This window comes from Corella eumyota, chromosome 3 (genome assembly GCF_963082875.1).
Source record: "Corella eumyota chromosome 3, kaCorEumy4.1, whole genome shotgun sequence".
Lineage (NCBI taxonomy): Eukaryota > Metazoa > Chordata > Ascidiacea > Phlebobranchia > Corellidae > Corella > Corella eumyota.
In genome coordinates this window covers 4,931,163-4,948,991 of record NC_137492.1, presented here as the reverse complement: position 1 = coordinate 4,948,991, position 17,829 = coordinate 4,931,163, and the positions used below count along the sequence as shown (strand labels likewise).

General features: G+C 31.8%; 3 protein-coding genes across 3 annotated transcripts; 2 read left to right on the top strand and 1 right to left on the bottom strand.

The window, feature by feature from the left end:
- Positions 1 to 243: 243 nt before the first annotated feature.
- Positions 244 to 1,544, top strand: LOC145745771 (myeloid-associated differentiation marker-like protein 2). Its single transcript, XM_082563932.1, has 3 exons — positions 244 to 471; positions 792 to 975; positions 1,102 to 1,544. The coding sequence occupies exons 1-3, from the start codon at positions 244 to 246 to the stop codon at positions 1,530 to 1,532; spliced, it is 843 nt and encodes a 280-aa protein (XP_082420058.1). The 3' UTR covers positions 1,533 to 1,544.
- Positions 1,545 to 2,238: 694 nt separating this feature from the next.
- LOC145745808 (uncharacterized) lies at positions 2,239 to 3,884 on the top strand. Its single transcript, XM_082563966.1, has 3 exons — positions 2,239 to 2,567; positions 3,054 to 3,234; positions 3,304 to 3,884. The coding sequence occupies exons 1-3, from the start codon at positions 2,328 to 2,330 to the stop codon at positions 3,756 to 3,758; spliced, it is 876 nt and encodes a 291-aa protein (XP_082420092.1). The 5' UTR covers positions 2,239 to 2,327; the 3' UTR covers positions 3,759 to 3,884.
- Positions 3,885 to 4,025: 141 nt separating this feature from the next.
- LOC145745120 (zinc finger protein GLIS3-like) lies at positions 4,026 to 17,724 on the bottom strand. Its single transcript, XM_082563114.1, has 12 exons — positions 17,212 to 17,724; positions 17,039 to 17,131; positions 16,157 to 16,253; positions 10,208 to 11,526; positions 9,786 to 9,959; positions 7,821 to 7,982; positions 6,769 to 6,876; positions 6,529 to 6,640; positions 6,048 to 6,446; positions 5,754 to 5,856; positions 5,506 to 5,636; positions 4,026 to 4,827 (listed from the first exon to the last, which is right to left on the bottom strand). Exons 1-12 carry the CDS (start codon positions 17,563 to 17,565, stop codon positions 4,682 to 4,684), a joined length of 3,198 nt encoding a protein of 1,065 aa, XP_082419240.1. The 5' UTR covers positions 17,566 to 17,724; the 3' UTR covers positions 4,026 to 4,681.
- Positions 17,725 to 17,829: the final 105 nt, after the last annotated feature.

Genomic DNA, 17,829 nt, shown 5'->3' with positions numbered 1-17,829 from the left:
TACGTTCAATGAATCTATAGACATAGTTCAATTTTAAATTATGATTTTAGATTTTATTTTACGAGATTTAAGGTTAAATATTAATAAGTTAGACGTTAGCTCAAGTTTTACATTAATTATTTCTGTAAGATTTCTATAAAAAAACGTTGTGTCAATTTTTGTTAGGTTTACTGAACTTTAATTTAAAGTTTTAAAAGAAACTTAATTACAGTTTTAGGCTTACATAAAGCAAGTTATATTAAAATGGCTAATTCTGGTGTAGCTTATATGACAAGTAAAGAGGGTATACTGAGAGCTGTAATAATTGTGTTCGGTTGTGTAGCATTTGCCTTGGTAGCTAGCAGTGGACATGGTAATGTTTTAGGCTGGGTTTTGGCAGCTTACGTTATATCTTGGTGCTTTTCTTTGCTGTCTTACTTCTTTATAGCTACTACATTATCGGGAAAAATGCAGTGTGGTATTGCCTATGAAGTAAGTATTATTGTTATTAAGTTTTTTATTTTTTATAAGCCATTGTAGTCCTGTGTTTTTTATATTCATTTATACTTGACGTCAAAGGTCGACTTTACGACCCAAAAATAAAGTCACATTAGTTACCCAGACTCAAAAACGCCGTACTTAAGAACGCTTTAGCATAAGCGCAGTGGGTATCGAATCTATGACCTCATGTAGTGAAACCATCTGTGAAACCAAAAAATTATCAGTTATCACTTTAAATGTGATTTTAAGGTCTTAATTTGACTGTTGGTTAAAAATCTTTGTTTTAAAGGTAAATAATGTCTATTTTGTAGGCTGTTGACATAAGTCTTAGCGTGTTCTCTTTTTTCCACTGTTTTCTCGCTAGTATAGTGTTGTCAATATACACAACGAAACATCACGATGAGAGAATTGCAGCTGATATATTTGGGTTTATTTTTGCGATACTTTACGCCGTGGAGGCGTATTTCGGTCAAGGGGACTTTCCCGGGAACCTAAGTATATATTTAATTTTTTTATACATTTAATCAGTCAAAAATTAAAAAAGTCGTACTTACATACGATAAGGTAAAATACGATTAAATTCAAATATTACATTTTTATTATTAATTATTTAATTTACAGCATACGTTACTACAAAAAATGGAATTTTGAAATCAGTAATTTGCATTTTTGGGGCTACTACTGTCGCTTTGTTGGACGCTGGAGGTTATGAATGCGCTGACAGCGGCTGCGATAGTGCCCGTAAGTGGGCGCTAGCGGCCTTCATTATAAGCATGCTAGGTAGCGTGATTATTGAGTTATTACATGTAACAGGAGTAGGTAAAAACATTGGCGAAATGTTTAGTAAAGTTGACTTTTTCTGGTCGGTTTTTTCGTGTATAAATTACTTGGTTGCTGCAATAGTGCTTGCTTTCTATTTGGAGTGCTCAAATTTTAATAACAACAGGCCCTGCGACTTGAGATTGGCTTCTGATATTTTTGGATTTATTACTGCAATTTTGTATTTGGTTGAGGCCGTTTTACTTAAAGGTTCTGCGGCTGTATCCCCTTAAATTCAATCCACATAATAATTGATCTCTTTTACTTTAAAATGTTATGTATTTTTAAACTTTTTAACTTTTTTTTTTATTTATATACCCATTTTATTTTTTTAGCTTTATTGTAGATGACGTAGACCTAGCTTTTAATTCACGCTTTTTAAATAATTTACTGTGCTTCAGTGTCATTATTTTGTTGTAATTTATTTAAAGCAATGTTCTTAAAAACTGCAAAAATTAAATAATATTGTGCTTTTGAATGTGGCATTACTTGGTAAACCAAAAATGTTTAATTGCTATCAGCCGGAATCGAACCCGGGACTATCTTTGTTTTTCAAAGCGGAATTGCCTGAAAATCTAATTAAAGTTGTAGTAAGCCGCTTGGTTACTTGAAGTGCTTACTTTTAAAACTTGCCGTAATCAACTGAATGGCACTTCGCTTAAGTGTGTTCATGTTATTTGCCAGCCTTGTTAGTTTGGCTTTTAGTACGTTTTGTGGCCAGTACTATGTGTTAACAAATTAGGAATTGTTATTATTACAATTAAGGTTTAGTTATATTAATTAAAGGGATGTTTTATTAAATAGGTTTAGTAGTTTTGCAAATGGCATATTTTTCTATTGTAAAATTTGTTTCATATAGGCCTGACAAAAGCAGTAGCATAGATAAGTTAAAACTTTTATTAGTTTATTAATTTTATTTAAATACCTAGGGTTAAAAAAATCGTTTAATGGTACATTGCTAGCTATTAGCTATTGTATCTAATTTTACTACTACAACTATAGTTATATAACGAGAACTTCAAGTTATAATGGAAACTGTATCAGGACTTACATACATGTTCAGTAAAGAAGGAATTTTGCGAAGTGTGATTATTATTTTCCAGTGTGTAGCTATATCTCTTATAGCCCTTAGTAACAGGCTTAAATATGAAGGTTTATTAGCTTGGGTATTGGCAGCTTACGTTATATCTTGGTGTATTTCACTGGCTTCGTATTTACTCATAGCTACTACTTTGTACAAAAAAATCAAATTTAAAGTCGATTACAAGGTGAGTAGATTTGTAATAAATAACTTTTAAAGGAATTATCAGGATGCAAGGTTTGTTTTTTTGATTATATTGGCATTCTTCTAACTTGCAAGAGTATACCGGTTAAGTTAATTAAGTAGGTTTGCAAAGGTCACAAACGGAAGTTGCAAAGGTCACAAACGGAAATTTTTGACTTTCTTTGATCACGTGACATGTGATGTTATTGCCGCATGTCATTGTCAATATACTGGCAGACATGGAAAAAAAATCCTATTCTGCATTTTCTGCGCTATTTGTCTTTTTTAAGTAGAAAGCTTTCAACCAGTAATATCGCGCATTTTGGGGCGATATTCAATGCTGATACAGCAATTTGTAACCTAAATAACTATTACCTTTAAAGACATTAAAATTGCACCAATTTATTATCAGCAATTTAAAAGAGGGCTTTAAAAAAAATTAAATAGAAAAAGTTTTTATTTACAATAAATATTTAAAAATTTTTGTTAGATCATAGATGTTTGCGCATCAGTATTCTTATTTTGTCACTATCTCGTCGCAACTCTGGTTCTATCTATGTACACTTACTCGAACCTTGAATTAATCGCCGCTGATGTCATTGGCATTATGACGTCATCATTGTATTTTATCGAAGCTTGTTTTGGGAAAGAACACGTGGCCAAAACTTTGGGTAAGTTAAGTGTGAAAAAATACTGTATAGCTTAGTAAACAAAGGAGTTAGTTTTTATGTTGTTTTAAGGTTACATTTTTACAAAACCTGGGATTTTGAAAGCTGTAATTTGTCTTTTTGGAATTTTGACCTCTGCTTTACTTGATGCTTCTGGCCACGAATGCTACTACCCTGACGGCTGTGACGCTGCCCGCAAGTGGGCGCTCGCAGCCTTCCTTATAAGCATGATAGGCAGCGTAGCGTTAGCACTTCTACATATAACAAGAATAGCGACAAAATTCGAGAAGAAATTTAAAAAAATTGATTTGGGCTGGTCTCTGTTTTCGTTTTTAAACTACCTTATAGCAGCATTGGTGTTGGCTTGTTATTTGAAATGCAGTTTTTTCAAATTTCGAGAGTGCGACCTGAGACTTGCTTCAAATATATTCGGGTTCGCAACTTCTTTGTTATATGCTGTCGAAGTTTATTTTCTTAAACCCTTAATACCACTACCTGCTGTACCCGATGAGGCACCTGACAGCTAGGATTAATTTTTTTGTGTATTTATCTAGATGTATTTTTTATAATATTTTTAGTTTGCTTTTTATCCATTAGTAGAAATCATATTTTTTTTCTAATTTTGTACTTCTACATTTTAATATTGTAAATACTATTTTTTGCACAACAAACTAGTTTTTTTAACTAAAAATAATAACTTTAGACGACTTTGCCTGTCTAAAAGATTGTTTGTTATTACAGTAGCATTTAATTAGTAATAAAAACACTTAAATTTTGTGGATAGAAGAATTAAAATGAAAAGAACACAAGTCAAAAAACAAACACACAAATTGGCACATAGAAAAACACAACAAAAGAAAATTCCTTGTAAAATAATTTGAATTTTTTTTTTAATTTGAGACAGAAACTTCACAGTTTTTAAAGGGCAGTGACAATGTTAATTTTTTTACAAACTTTTTTAATTTGTTTCACTAAAAATGTCATAGGGTGCTCTTTTTCTAGTAAAGATTAATAAAAGTTGAACGATAGCGGAAGAATATTGGAACACTGCGGAGAAACACTTTTTTTCTGAACACCAGATTTAAATAAAAATTTTACTAAAGGAACTTTAAGCTAAAGAGAAAAAGAATTGCAGTACAATCAAGTTAAATCAAAGAAAAATCAAGCTTCATTTTTTAAGTTAAAATATCTGATAAATCATAAAAAATTAGTGTAATTATTTAATATTAAAACTATCTTATTTAAATTGACATGAGGGTATTATTAATTTATTTTATTAAGCTTTATAAAAAAGTGATGCAGTTATTTTTTTATTTACCCTTTTTTATCATTTTAATTTGTAAATTGTAACAATTTTCATAATAGCCATTTTTGCCAGGCCTATTTTTGTTAACACAACTTATTTTTTAATTTAAAATTTAAATATGAAGCGCTGTTTATGACGTCATAATTACATAGGGCCGTCTGCATAAACCATAGACATTTGACTCGGTGTACGATCCAGCGTATGAAGTTGAAGTAGCCTTCCCGAGTCTTTGTTGCTTCGGTTGGAATCCGAATTTGCAGCTACGCTAAAAGGCGAATTGGGCGGCAGTCCTAGTAAAAGATAAAATGCATTTAAATGTAGTTATATACCAAAGGGTTAATTCACAAATGTCAATTTTAGCTTACTTTAACAATTGTGTATAAAAAGTCTGTATTAAAAATCTAATAACAAAGAGATATAGACACATTACAATAATATGGACTACACACACAACATAACTGGGGTTACTTTCCTAATTAAAACTTGATAGAAAAGAAAGTGCTTTACATTTATTTAAATAACTGAGGTACAGTCTTATGTAATTTTTGGTTTAAAATAAAAGCGCCGATTTCGAAACAAGCTATGATTTTTGGCGCTTTAGGCGGGCACGTTTTTTGAGTTTAGTTACAGCATTTACAGTGCCCATGACTGGTTGTATTGCTTGTTTATAACCCATTCAAATAACTAAGTTGGACAATATATGACGGTAAAACATGTTAAAAGAGTAGATAGATTATTTAGTAAGTTTATAACTAGACATTCAATGAAAGTAGCCTAAACGTACAGATAGTTTGTTTTTAAAAAGATAAGAGTAACTAAACTGCATTAGGTCATTAAGTTTATATGTGCAAAAATTACAACGTTAAAGATAATTCATTATATTTTGTAATCATGTTTGTTTATGTAGAAAAATATTTAAAATGTACCAAGCAACCAGTACGCTATTTGTTATGACTGTGACGTTTTACCTGCCCTGTTTCCACTATTACTTCTCGCAGACAACGCTCGCTGGACTGCTTCGTACGACATACCTCCGCCATCGACGTCATCAAAAAGTGACGTCATCGGTCCAATATGGTTGGAATTGGATGAATAAACTCTGGAACAAAAAGGTTTGGTTTAAATTTGTTATTATTCTAATGAAACAATATTTAGGTAACCATGCATATTAGAAAATAATCGTAACACATGCTACTACAATTAATATTAGTCTCACCGCAGCCGTCGGCCAGGATTGCCAGATCCCGGTACATTAATTTGATAAGCAGTGTTGATATTTTCATTCGTTTGATTTTGTGGCGTGCCATTTTCGTTGTAACCTAAAAATTATCAGATGACAAATTAGAACGTGCAGATAACAATCGACCATAATTACATTTTATTTAGTTGATTATAATTTTTGATTTAGTTAAACCTATCATGCAAATTTTTCGGTGTTTTATATTTAAGTTTCCTTAATACTTTGTGTACTTTAAATTCAATAGTTTTTACAATAATTTTTAAACTTTACCTTGAACTTGCATACCACCAACCATCGACCGCCGTGACGTAGGCCTGGGTGACGCGGGGGGCCTAGGGGTTAAATAATTACCCAACCTTTGTTGGGGGTCTTGTCCCCCTGATTGTTGGATTAATATGTGTGGATTTTCGGCCGCAAGATGGTGTAGTTGTGGTGGGTTAGGGGGCGGGGGCATCAGATTATTGAGGTCAATGTTTTGTGAAGGGGTTCGTGGGTAATTAAGATGATTTCTTGGCGTGTAGGGTTTAGAGGTGTAACTTTGTGGGGGTATGGCGGGCAACGTTGGGTGTAAACTCATAGACGAGTGGGCGTGGTCTGTGGGGTGACCTGATTGGTTAAAAATAGATGATTGACAGCCGAACGCCGAGTTGCTACGTTGATGTGCAGAAACTATAAAAAAAAATTTATTAAATTTTTTAATAGTGCCATAACTTAAATCAACTGTAACTTATTACATCTCGACCAATAATACCTGACGTCTGATCGTTGTTATGGTAATTAAGTTCGTGTGTTTTTAAATGTAGCGGTTGAATGGTCAAACACTCTCCTAACCCATCGCCACCTAACGGGTCTAAATTCCTCATCTAAACAAACATTTCGATAAATTTTTTACAAATTTTAACATTCTATAAATTTATATTTACCTGTACAGGTTAAAACATCGACCATAACATAAGTTGTTTGTGAAATATTAAATTCGAAAATTATTTACCTTTTTTCTTGATTGTTCTTTGGCGTGTCCACCTTTAACATGTTTTCTTAACGAGGAAGGGTCGGTATATCTTTTGTTACAACCAGGCACTTGGCACGCATAAGGTTTCTGTTAAAGTTGTTAATAAATATAATTAATCACTTATTGGTAATAGAATCTTATCACTTTTGTAGTACCGTCCTCGAAAAGTATAAGGCCGTAAAAGAAAGATATGCGAGTACCGTAAATATAACAAGAACAATAGGTATCTAACATTGCAATTCTAAGTTTTTAATTTGACTATTACATATGTAATAAATATAAAGACAGGGCCCAGGCCACAGTATAGGTTATAATAGTTGGTCGGACATGAAGTTGTGTTTTTGTTGAAGTTGTGTAAAAATGGGTTTTGTTTTACTAAATAAATTATAACCTTGAATTTATTCTAAGTTTAATACTATGACTATTTAAGGCATCGTGTAATTTTTTGTATTAAACAAATATTTATATCTTGCTGTGATACAATGTAAAATATTTAATTTAAAAAGTTTAGACCAAATCTATTTATAAAAAAATGTTAACAAGTTTTGTAAAGACTAAGTAAATATAATGCCTGAGATACAGAAATCTTCATAAAGCGGCGCTTCTTGATATTAATTCCAAATAAGGGCATTTATCTATATGTAGCTTTACCATATGATGTTAGCCTAAGATTATGTCAAATGTAATTATATCTCGTGTGTTTGCAAATCTAATATAAACATCAGTATTTCATGGGAAAACATACTTATTTAATGTAGTAGTATTTGCATTTAGGTGTATTATAACTATAGAAACATAACATATTTACACAAGATATAAAGTTGCATGCGTTTATATTTTAAATCTACGCTGCTAGTTTGGTAATTATGCCAACATAGCACAGACCAACACCATTAGGTTTAAATATAATTTTATGTTTCTTACTTCCTTAAGCCATGATATACTAAAGTTAAGAGTCTTACAGCATTACAGTTTTCAATTGTTAATTTAAATTCAGTTGATCTTTAAAATAAATTAAAAAATGATCTTACTGTATCTTGATGGGTGCGTTGATGTTTGGCCCGATCAGACGAATTACTGAACGCTTTATTGCAAGTTGAATGCTGGCATACGTAGGGTCTTTCACCTGTGTGAGAACGTTGGTGTATTTTTAAGTTCTCCAGACGAGAAAACGCTTTGTTGCAGCCTTCAAACTAAAAATTAAAATGCCGTCGCTAGATGAAATAAAGAGCAAGGTTTTTAAACGTATAGCTGAATAACTAAATCAAGACTTCATCGCACAAAAATTGTAGTTTTTACAATTTTAACTATTTATTTTTAATAATTCGATGGTAACGTAACTAATAGGTGAAAAATAAATTGCATCGAAATTAAAAATACTAACTTTTATGTTTGATTACAAAAAAAAAGAATCTTTTAATTTTGTTGAACCGCTTAATCAAAAAATACAGTATTCATTTTAATAAAGAAAAATGCCTGGTACATTAACTTCTGTTACAGGGAAATTATAACGTATCTTGGAAAGTTATTATGAAAGTTAATAAACTGATGATTGCATTTCCTCCTCATTTTTAAACTTTAACAAATGGCGTTGAAGGACGTTCAGATAAAAAAGTTAATTATGTATAAATATTTTTTAACAAAATGATGATTTATAACTATTAGTTTATAGGGAATAAGAATATTAACGTTGTTCACTAAAGAACTATAATGATTACAATGTGTAATAGCCTTTAGACTTGTTTAGTTTCTTGTTTATTTATTTATGCTCTTTAGCTACCTAATTGAGGACAAACGCTTGTTTGATTAAATAAAAAACTTACAAACAATAAAATAATTTGTTCGCTGTAACCTAAACTGGTTGCCAGGCGCAAAGTATCAAAATTTTGCGACATTTTTTGTTAATCATTTACCAACTTAAATCACGTACACAGCAAAATTCCGATATCGTGTAGAACGATTAAACGAACACTGTTTTCGGCATAACTGGCGCGTTTTTAGCGGGACTAATACGGAAGATGACGTGATTATAAATTTACCGGGCTTTGGGAATCCGGTAAAAAGCATATAATGTTGTTATTTCACAAAAAAACACTTTTTTAAAATTGTCATTATATAGTACAACAAAGGTTTGGCAAATGCTAAAAAAAAACTAAAACAAACGATTTTATATTTTTTTTTGTGAATTTTTTGTTTAAAATACATTTTTATGTTAATAAATAAAATTAAGCTCTTGTAGTAAAAAAAAGTTACTTTAAAATCTTTGCATGTGGGCAGTCTCATTTCTGTTATGCATTTAACAAGTTGCCATATAAAATTTTTAAAACAACAGAAAAAACATAGACTGGTTGCTATTTGGATTACAACTGCACACTCTGCAATACAGAGATTACAATTTTTTTCGTTTGATTATGCAAATTGAGTTAAAACTCTAAACTAAATATTGACATTGTTTTAATTCTAAGAACTACCGAATTAAGAAAACGTGTGATTTACGATTTTAAAAGTATGCAAACCTTATTTAAATAAGGGAAAAAGTTAGTAGAATTTTATTTAAGGAATGCTTTCTTGTTTTTTTTACGTTTTTTACATTCTTAAATTACGAAAGCATTACTTAAATATGAGAACATCAAAAGTGGTAAGGCGAAATGCTGTCTTTTTACATGACACAAATAGTTACTGATAAGAAAGTGAAATAACTCCTTACAATTACTAATATGTGATTTATGTTGCGGTATGTTTGGAAATTATCGAATGTTATTTTGATGATATGTTTATTAAGTAAGTTTGTTTACCTTTGGTATGATGTATTTTAAATAATAATTTTAACAACATGCTCTAAAATACCAAATTTGAATCGTTATTTTAAATACTTAAAATAATACAAAATTCGGTTGGTTTACTAAAGCTACTTCGAAGAACTACCCATATTTTCTGACAAAAAAAAACTAATAAAACATTTTTAAGAAAAAAATTAAGAAATCTATTTTAATTACCGTGCATTTGTTAGGTCTTTCGCCGGAGTGAACTCTCATATGAATAAGTAGTTTATATCTCGCGTTAAACGGTTTAAATTCACGCGGACACTGAAGCCAGTAGCAAGTAAACTCTTCGCCTTTTCGCTGGTCGATATGAAGTTTTTCGATATGTTTAACGAGTTCATCCTGTTCCTGTATTTACAAGAGCAAAATTGAAACTTTTTCATCCTGATTTTGACGTTTTTATTCTTAATATTTGTCTTAAAAAGTTGTTAAAAGAATTTAAACAAAATGGAAATAAAAAAATAAAAATAAAAATTGTTAAATTTTTTATACATTTTTCACTCTTTAGTTTATCATTAGCAACATGTGTTAACATACTTTTAACAGTGTTAATATATATTGTAAAATAATGTTAAAAAATTAGATTAAAAACTAACCTGAAATACTTGGTTACAATCTACCCATCTACACACCCAAATACCACCCTCTTTTGGGTTAGTCGAATTTTCTTTCGGGGGTTCTACATGGGTTTGGAACTCGTTATTATAGTTTCTGGGAGGATGGGGTTGGTGGTACGGGGGCGGTGGGACCGGATAGGACCCGGACTGCGTCACTTTTGGATCCCCCTGATTTGTTTTATCCTCGAATTGTTGAGCTGTGATGCTCTCTTCGGCGATGTCAGCGTGGTGTCTTGCTATGAACGTAGAATGCCCGTCGAAATGCGAGGGGTAATGTGCTACGGGGTGAAAATACCCATTTTCCTGATAACCCCCGTGATATCCACTTTCGGTCGTGCAAAGGTTGGCGTTGCCCACCGTTTGGGGAAGATCGTGATGATGCATTTGACTGTTAGGTGTTGCCAATAGCAACTGGCGGGAAATATTACCATTAACGGGGCTCAAATTTGCCCCTAAGTGACCGTAGGTTCCGTTTATGTCGTTCATTCCTATTTGGGGCAAAGGGGATCCTGTTAGCGACGACCTGCGTGAGTTGTTAAAAAATAGGGAATTGGGGGATACCCTTATCAGAGAGCTAATATCAAAGTCCATCGAAAGGGGTGAAACGGATAAAGTTCGTTTTCTCGCTGCCGAAAACCCCCTAGACCCCGATCTAGCCGAATGTCGGGGGCTAACAAAAGTCGAACCCACCGGAGAAAGCCCCGGAAACGGAGACAACCCGCTCATCCCGCTAAAAGTCGACCACGCACTTCCCGGTGGCATTAACAAATCTTCCTGTGGGTGCGTAGGGGTCACAGGGGGAAGTACCTTGTATGGGTTAAGTGAAGGCGTGTTGGGTTTTAAAAAGTGTTGGTTTTGAACTTGAAGGTTGTGGTTCGAGTACGAGGGTGGTTGAATATAATGTTGCTGCGCGGATGAATACCCATGCCATTGTGGGTGCGCAGTGACCGCGGATTTATTCGAAAATTTTTTATGATCATTTTCGTCTACATGTTGTTGTAGATTGGAACGAGATTGTTGCAACTTTTGATTGTTTTCTTGCTGTTGTATTTGATCCTGTTCTTGTTTTTGCGCTTGTAGTTGATTTTGTTGATGCAGCTGTTGATCAACTTGTGAATGTTGTTGTTGATCTTGTATTTGCTGCGTTTTACCAAAACCGTCGAAATTGCCCTCGTTTTCGATTTTCACTGCAACCCTTCCGTTTGGCGCGTAATTCGCTTGATTTGATTGGATGTTGGCTTGTTGTGTTGTCATTTCATTGTAAGAATAATAATTGTTTTTTGCTTCGTGTTGAATTCCTGAAAAATAATTTTTATGTTCAAAATAAAAAGCTTATTTAACATTAAATGTGTTTTTAGAATTGTCTATAATTTTATAAATAGAAAATCATTTTAAATTGATGACGTGTTGAAATATATATTTAAGCAAAAACTAAAATAAATTTATTTTAAAATCAAGAAATTAGAACTGGTCATAAAAATAAAAATAATTTTACTTCCAGCTGTGTAAGTCAGGCTTTGCTCTTATTTTATGACTCCATTGACGTAATCATTACGTCATAGGCAAACAAAGGTATCCCATAATTTATGCCTAACCTTGGCTTGTTTTATATTAAGGAAACTCAGTTTATTTGTTATATGTCTGGAATTGTACAACAATGTTATACATACACAATTTTGATAAAATTTTCATTTGAATAACATCGTTGCGTTTAAGTGGAGTTTAATTTAAATATTTATGGCCAAGCAAGCGACCCTTCATCAAATATTGTAAACCAAAAATGTGTTTTAATATTACCTGCATAAGCCTACAGTTTTATTGTAAAATTATTGGATATTTTTTGGAAAAAATGCCTAAAAAATTTAATTTTTTAATTTTTATGTAATACTCGCAATTATAGAAAATTAAATTTCACATGTCTTTGAGTAAAATAACTAATTAAGACTATGTAATAAACAAGTCTGTATACTATTGTGTATTTTTTAAGTATGACATTGCGTTTCAAATTCTATATTTATTACATATTACATAATGTGTTTTTCTGCATAAGGTTTATCTTTCGTATTTAGAAAATATCATGCGCTCGTTATTTTAGGGTTTGTTTATTCTCCATAGCTAGTTTTAGAGTCGCTGACGCAGTCTGTCATTTTACGAGCGACTTAACGATGGAAAGGGTGGTTTCAAATTAATTTGAGAAAGGGGCGGGCTGTTGATAAACTAGATCTGTTAGCAAATTTGAATCGTTACTATTTACAAGCAACATTATACACTTTGTTTATAGGGCGTCCAAGTGTAATGCCACTTTTATAACTGTTTAATTAGGGGTAATATACATTAAATGCGTGGTTTTTTACTTCGTATTTAAAACTTTTTTACAGCTCTATTTGGTACAATGCATACCTTTCTTTTTAAATAAATATTGTAACAGTTAATGCAGTTGTTTATAGGTTTTCCATTACGTAATCTCTATATTTAACAATTCTCCCTCCCCTTTTTGAGATGATTTTTGTGACCGGCCCTTAAGTAAGGGTGTGCTATTTTATTAGGCTTAATGAAATCGCCTTATGCAATCGGTGATTTAAAAAATATGTTTTTTTTATTTTAGAAAAATAATTATGTTTTTTTGTTAAAGTGAAATGGTTACAAAGTGCAAAATTTTTAGAAAAAAAACTATGGGCCGCTTGCAAATCTCTTATGTTTTTATCTAAATACTTTACTCTAAGTCTTGTATTTTAATATAAAGGCCACTTTAAATTTATTAAATAAAATTTTTTATTTCAGGGAGAAAGGAGACTTATTAAAAAACGTTTAAATTTGTTCAAGTACTTTTTATTTAAAAATAAGTTTATTGTTAAACGCAACAAGCGATTAGGAGTCTATTGTCCAAAAATAAGCCCCCAAAAAACGACAAAATGTCTTCTAAAACGTGATTTTTGTCTATGAATGTTTTTGGTGCGTTGGCTAGGCTACCGCTATTGTTATTGGGCAAACTTTTCGGGATTTTGCTGAGTTTTTTGTTCACGGATAACTTAATTTAGTACAAGCACAGCGGGAAAATTATTGACAATGTCGTTCAAACGTGCTCACAATTTAGTGCCTTAGCCTTTACAGCACCTGAGTAAAATTGCTCTTTTCGAGTGGGCACTTGTAAAATCGAAGTTCTAACAATTCATAAGCGTTGCTAAGGACGACTTCTAAATCAGATCTAACACGAATCAAACTTGTCTTAACTTTCAAGCCTTTTATTAGCTTAAGTATCATGACTTTTAAATTTTTTCAACATTGTGTTATACTTATTAGAGATTAGGGTGTAAACTGGACGACTTACCGGTAATACACCGGTTTATTTCCCGCTCTTTTTGTTTATTTTTGCGGTCTTTATTGTCCGTGATAACCTGTTTTATCACACGATTAAGGAACGACATAAAATCTTTCAAAAATTGATTCCTAAGTTTAATATAAAAACTTTTTTCGTTGCTTTTTTTAGTAAAACACTAAAATTACTTTGTAAGGTTTTTTATGTGCATAGTTTGGGCAAATTAGAAGAATAGCTTTTATATATGACGTCATTGTTTTTGTTTCAAAATATGACGTCATAATTTAAACTTAATATTATCACAAGTTTTAATTCCCGTATTCCTAATTGTTGTAATTTGAAAAACATCCGATTAAAAAATAAACAATTCTTTTTAAACAAAACGCTTTCGCACGACACATATTCGATTTCGATTCTTTATTATGACGTCACGGACTCAAATTGTCGTCGGATGAAAGGCGAGCACGTGTCTGGTGTCACGTGACAAAGGGGTAAGCGATCTGGAGATTTTGATTGACAGTTGATTTAAATGTAATTTAAAGCGTTAGAAGCGTAAAGAACACGTAAATAACACAACACAAACTTTAAATGTTACATGTGAGAGTCATCGACAATTTAACCTTTTAAAAATATCAAAAATTAAGGATCTTTTTCGAATCGGTGAAATGTAATATTTAAAATTGGCTAAACTTTTTAAAAGTTGAATTAACGTACAGTATTTTATCTTGTTTTTATTTTGTTAAAACATTTCGTGAAAAGCGTTTCGAAATATCCGGATGTAGAAAGATTCAGTTTCATATCTGAAACAACCCTATCGCCGCGACTGGCCATAACTTTAACTCGTATTTAGTATTAAGTAGCTGTAACTAGGCGAACAGTGTGCCGTTATGACAAAATAACAACATGATTGTTAGCTAACAATGCTGATTTAAATCACAGATATTGAACGTTGTATGAGAATTAGAAAAACAGTTTGTATAGCAGTGTTTTTAAATTGGGACTCGAAAACTGACTAAACGCACAAATTTAGCCTAAAATGTAACTGTTGGCTTATAACATTGTCGGATTGTCATTGTACAATTTGCTTTGAAATTTTCTTGTTTACTAATTCAAGATCAACCCCGTTTTTAACAAAGCATATGTACATATTTAAATAGAAAATGTATTAAATGAAAAATGTATACTCAAGAATAGGTTTAACAGATTGTTTAAATTTTACAAGCGTTACATTTCTTTATTTAAACTGAAAGCGGTGTGTAAATCCTTTATAAGTGAACTGAAATTAATATTTACTTAAAATGGGTACATTTTTATTAAAATTCATCTTAAGTTTTGTATCTTTATTTAATTTGGAAATTCCCTATTATGTAGTTGGCAATATAAAAGACAGTATTGTAATTTTAAATACCAAACAAAATGGTTTGATTCACCCATTTACCTATTGTCAGTTAATTCAATATAAACCAAATCATATCATTTAGTTTGTCGCAATAGCACTGTATTAAATAACATAAACATGTAACCCTATATATTTAAGTGTAAGTATACATACATATCACAAACTGACAGGCTGTCATTTATTAGGTTTATAATACAATTCCAGCTGTTTTTTAAATGTACACATGTATGAATATGAATAAAACTGGGATTGAATTACAAATTATAGATGATGGTAGATGATGGAAACGAAATTTTGCTTCCTAGTTATTAACATTTGTATTCACAAAATTAATCCATACGGTTTGCACCTGACATTATAATTAATAGCCTAAAATAAAGGGAAAACATGTCATAATCAAAGAAGTACACCTGGCTTAATTATTGATCTTACAATTATTTAAAAAAGCGCGATTAAAAACTAAAAATGATGAAGAAATGCTTTGTAAATTATTACTAAAAACAGGTACATTAGTAATTAAAAATTGACGTAAATTTCTAAATATAGATTTCTTTACCCCCTTTGTGTTATTTACCTGTCAATTCCCCCCCCTTAACTTTATGTGCTTGTTATTGCAAATACATTAAACTTGTTTGCTAAAATTTTGCAAAATCGTTTTTTTGTCCTAGTACATAGCATTTACGACTATCATCAAAGCACCATAAATAACTCTACAAGGATTTTAATGTTTCTATTAGAAATTTAATAAATTATAAATTACTAATTTTGCTGGGTAAAGGGTTAAAAAATCATAAATTAAATTACAAGGTAAATTTTGCGAAGGTGTTTTACAAGCATGAGGTCACACACGTGATTTTTAATACTAAAGTTTTTTGATTTCTATGTTTGCCTATCTCTTGACTACAAAGTACCCCTTTTACAAAACTAAACAAGACCAAGTGACAACTTATTTAAGCTTGTGTTTACGCAACTCTTCGAATTTATCTGACCGCATTTTTATTCCATAGTTTAGCACTTAGCGTTATACGCACATACCTCTTGTTGACTTATCATTTTTTCAATTACAAGGTACACCAGGCCGAGGATATACCGTTAAGTACTTGCTATATTAAAGAAAGTGTTACTTTTATAAGCAAATAGAGCAACGACTTTCTTAACTTGACCTAAAATTGAATATCTTTAAATTCAAAAAATAAAATAAAAAACATTTTACCAGTTTGGGAAGGTTGATTGTATTGTGCCATGTTGTCGAAATGCATTTGTTGTTGTTGCTGTTGTTGTTGTATGTTGTGGCCTTGGTTATTGTAGTCCTGTTAAAAAAACAAAACATAAATCAAGTTAAAGTTGTTTAGGTCATGATAGCTACACAAAAAACATCTTTAAACGTTGCCAATTATAAAAAAAACACAAGTTAAACAAAATACCAAATATAATAAACTTTTTATATTGAAGTTTATTTTTTATTTTTAAGTCTTGTATTTAAAGTTAACATGTCAAAATGGATGTATTTGAAATGTTTACTGTCTTTAACTAGGCATTAGGTTTTTGTGTAGTTGTGTATTACTTGAATGGGTAAAAAAATGTAGATTCAGTTTTCTCATTAATCTTTCTATGATTAAATCAACAGTTATTACAACAAGTTTGGTGAGGCGTGACTTTGAAATTATGAGGTCATAATATGTGCGTTTTAACTGTTCCAAGCACTTCATTTCTTTTAACGAAAGCAGTTTTGAACTGTGTCTTAATCAAACAATAACACGCTAAACACACTTATGAAAGCCTAACGACGCGACTTCTATAAAGTTCTGCGCCATTTTGCTTTTGAAATATAAAAGATATTGATTTTTAAGCGGGGGGAAATGTAAATTTGTTCATACCAGCTAAAACATAAAAGTCACATCAATTATTATCCTAATTTGCCCAGTCTTTGTTAAAATAATAGTTCCAAGTTTATTGAACGTTGGAGTTTCCTGTGCTGTTGACTTTTTTGTAAGAATTCAAAGTCATGTTTGATGCCTATTCTTTGTGTAGAGTTATGTCTAACGTGTACCAGTATAACCGCAGTAGATTAACGCTTTGAAATATTATAACTTGCCTGTTGGTATGTTAAGTTGGGCGTCCCATTCTGCTGAACTCTGAGCTTGGAAAAATGTTCTTGTAGTTGACCTCTGGGTGACATTACTTGCATCTGATAAAAAAATAGAGACTTTTAAAAAAATGTACCCCCCAAAAAATAATGTTCAAATTTATCTAAATATAAACTCTCACCGGCATATAAACGACCCCCATTGGAACGGGGGTTTCTCTATTCGAAGGTGGGCACGGGGTTTCGGCTTGTACGTGTATCTGGGGCGGGCAACCCTTGTCAGGGGAAAACACCGAAGTTGGTGCGGGACCGCTTGAACAAAGAGAATGCACCGGGCTCTCATTTTGGGATTGGATACTCCGGGAACCTGGCTGTTTTGGGGGACTAGGTTCTCCGGGGTAATTCCCGCTGTGATTAAGGGGGCTGGTAATGTCAGAATAGTTTATGCTCCGAGAAGGGGAGGCAGAAAGTATGGGGTAAGGGCGGTTAACCCTATATTCTTCGTACTCGTTTGATCCATATTCTTGATTGTTCATTTTCAAAGTTTGTCTTTTTTCTGTTTGTTTTAAAAGTTTTTCAGTAATTTATTTTGCTAAATTATTGTTGTTACAATTTTGTTGTTGTTATTGTTGGTATTTTCGAATTGTTGTTTTTTTTTTGTTGTTGTCGCTTTTTCTACCTCGATCTTGCTAAACTTAACACCATGTTCCTTAACATTAATTTATCCCTGTTTAAACATACAGCATTAAATTATGTAACACAATTAGGAATAGGTGTCGCAGTGAATTAAGCTTAGCAGG

Bases quoted from the DNA above. Each gene is read 5' to 3' on its own strand.
- LOC145745771 (XM_082563932.1), top strand. From the start codon at position 244: ATGGCTAATTCTGGTGTAGCTTATATGACAAGTAAAGAGGGTATACTG. The intron at 472-791 runs GTAAGTATTATT...TCTATTTTGTAG, and splicing joins AGTGTGGTATTGCCTATGAA to GCTGTTGACATAAGTCTTAG. The intron at 976-1,101 runs GTATATATTTAA...TTTAATTTACAG, and splicing joins GGACTTTCCCGGGAACCTAA to CATACGTTACTACAAAAAAT.
- LOC145745808 (XM_082563966.1), top strand. From the start codon at position 2,328: ATGGAAACTGTATCAGGACTTACATACATGTTCAGTAAAGAAGGAATT. The intron at 2,568-3,053 runs GTGAGTAGATTT...AATTTTTGTTAG, and splicing joins AATTTAAAGTCGATTACAAG to ATCATAGATGTTTGCGCATC. The intron at 3,235-3,303 runs GTAAGTTAAGTG...TGTTGTTTTAAG, and splicing joins ACACGTGGCCAAAACTTTGG to GTTACATTTTTACAAAACCT.
- LOC145745120 (XM_082563114.1), bottom strand. From the start codon at position 17,565: ATGAACAATCAAGAATATGGATCAAACGAGTACGAAGAATATAGGGTT. The intron at 7,983-9,785 runs GTAATTAAAATA...TTTAATTTTTAG, and splicing joins AAAGACCTAACAAATGCACG to TTTGAAGGCTGCAACAAAGC. The intron at 5,857-6,047 runs GTAAAGTTTAAA...GATAATTTTTAG, and splicing joins TGGTGGTATGCAAGTTCAAG to GTTACAACGAAAATGGCACG.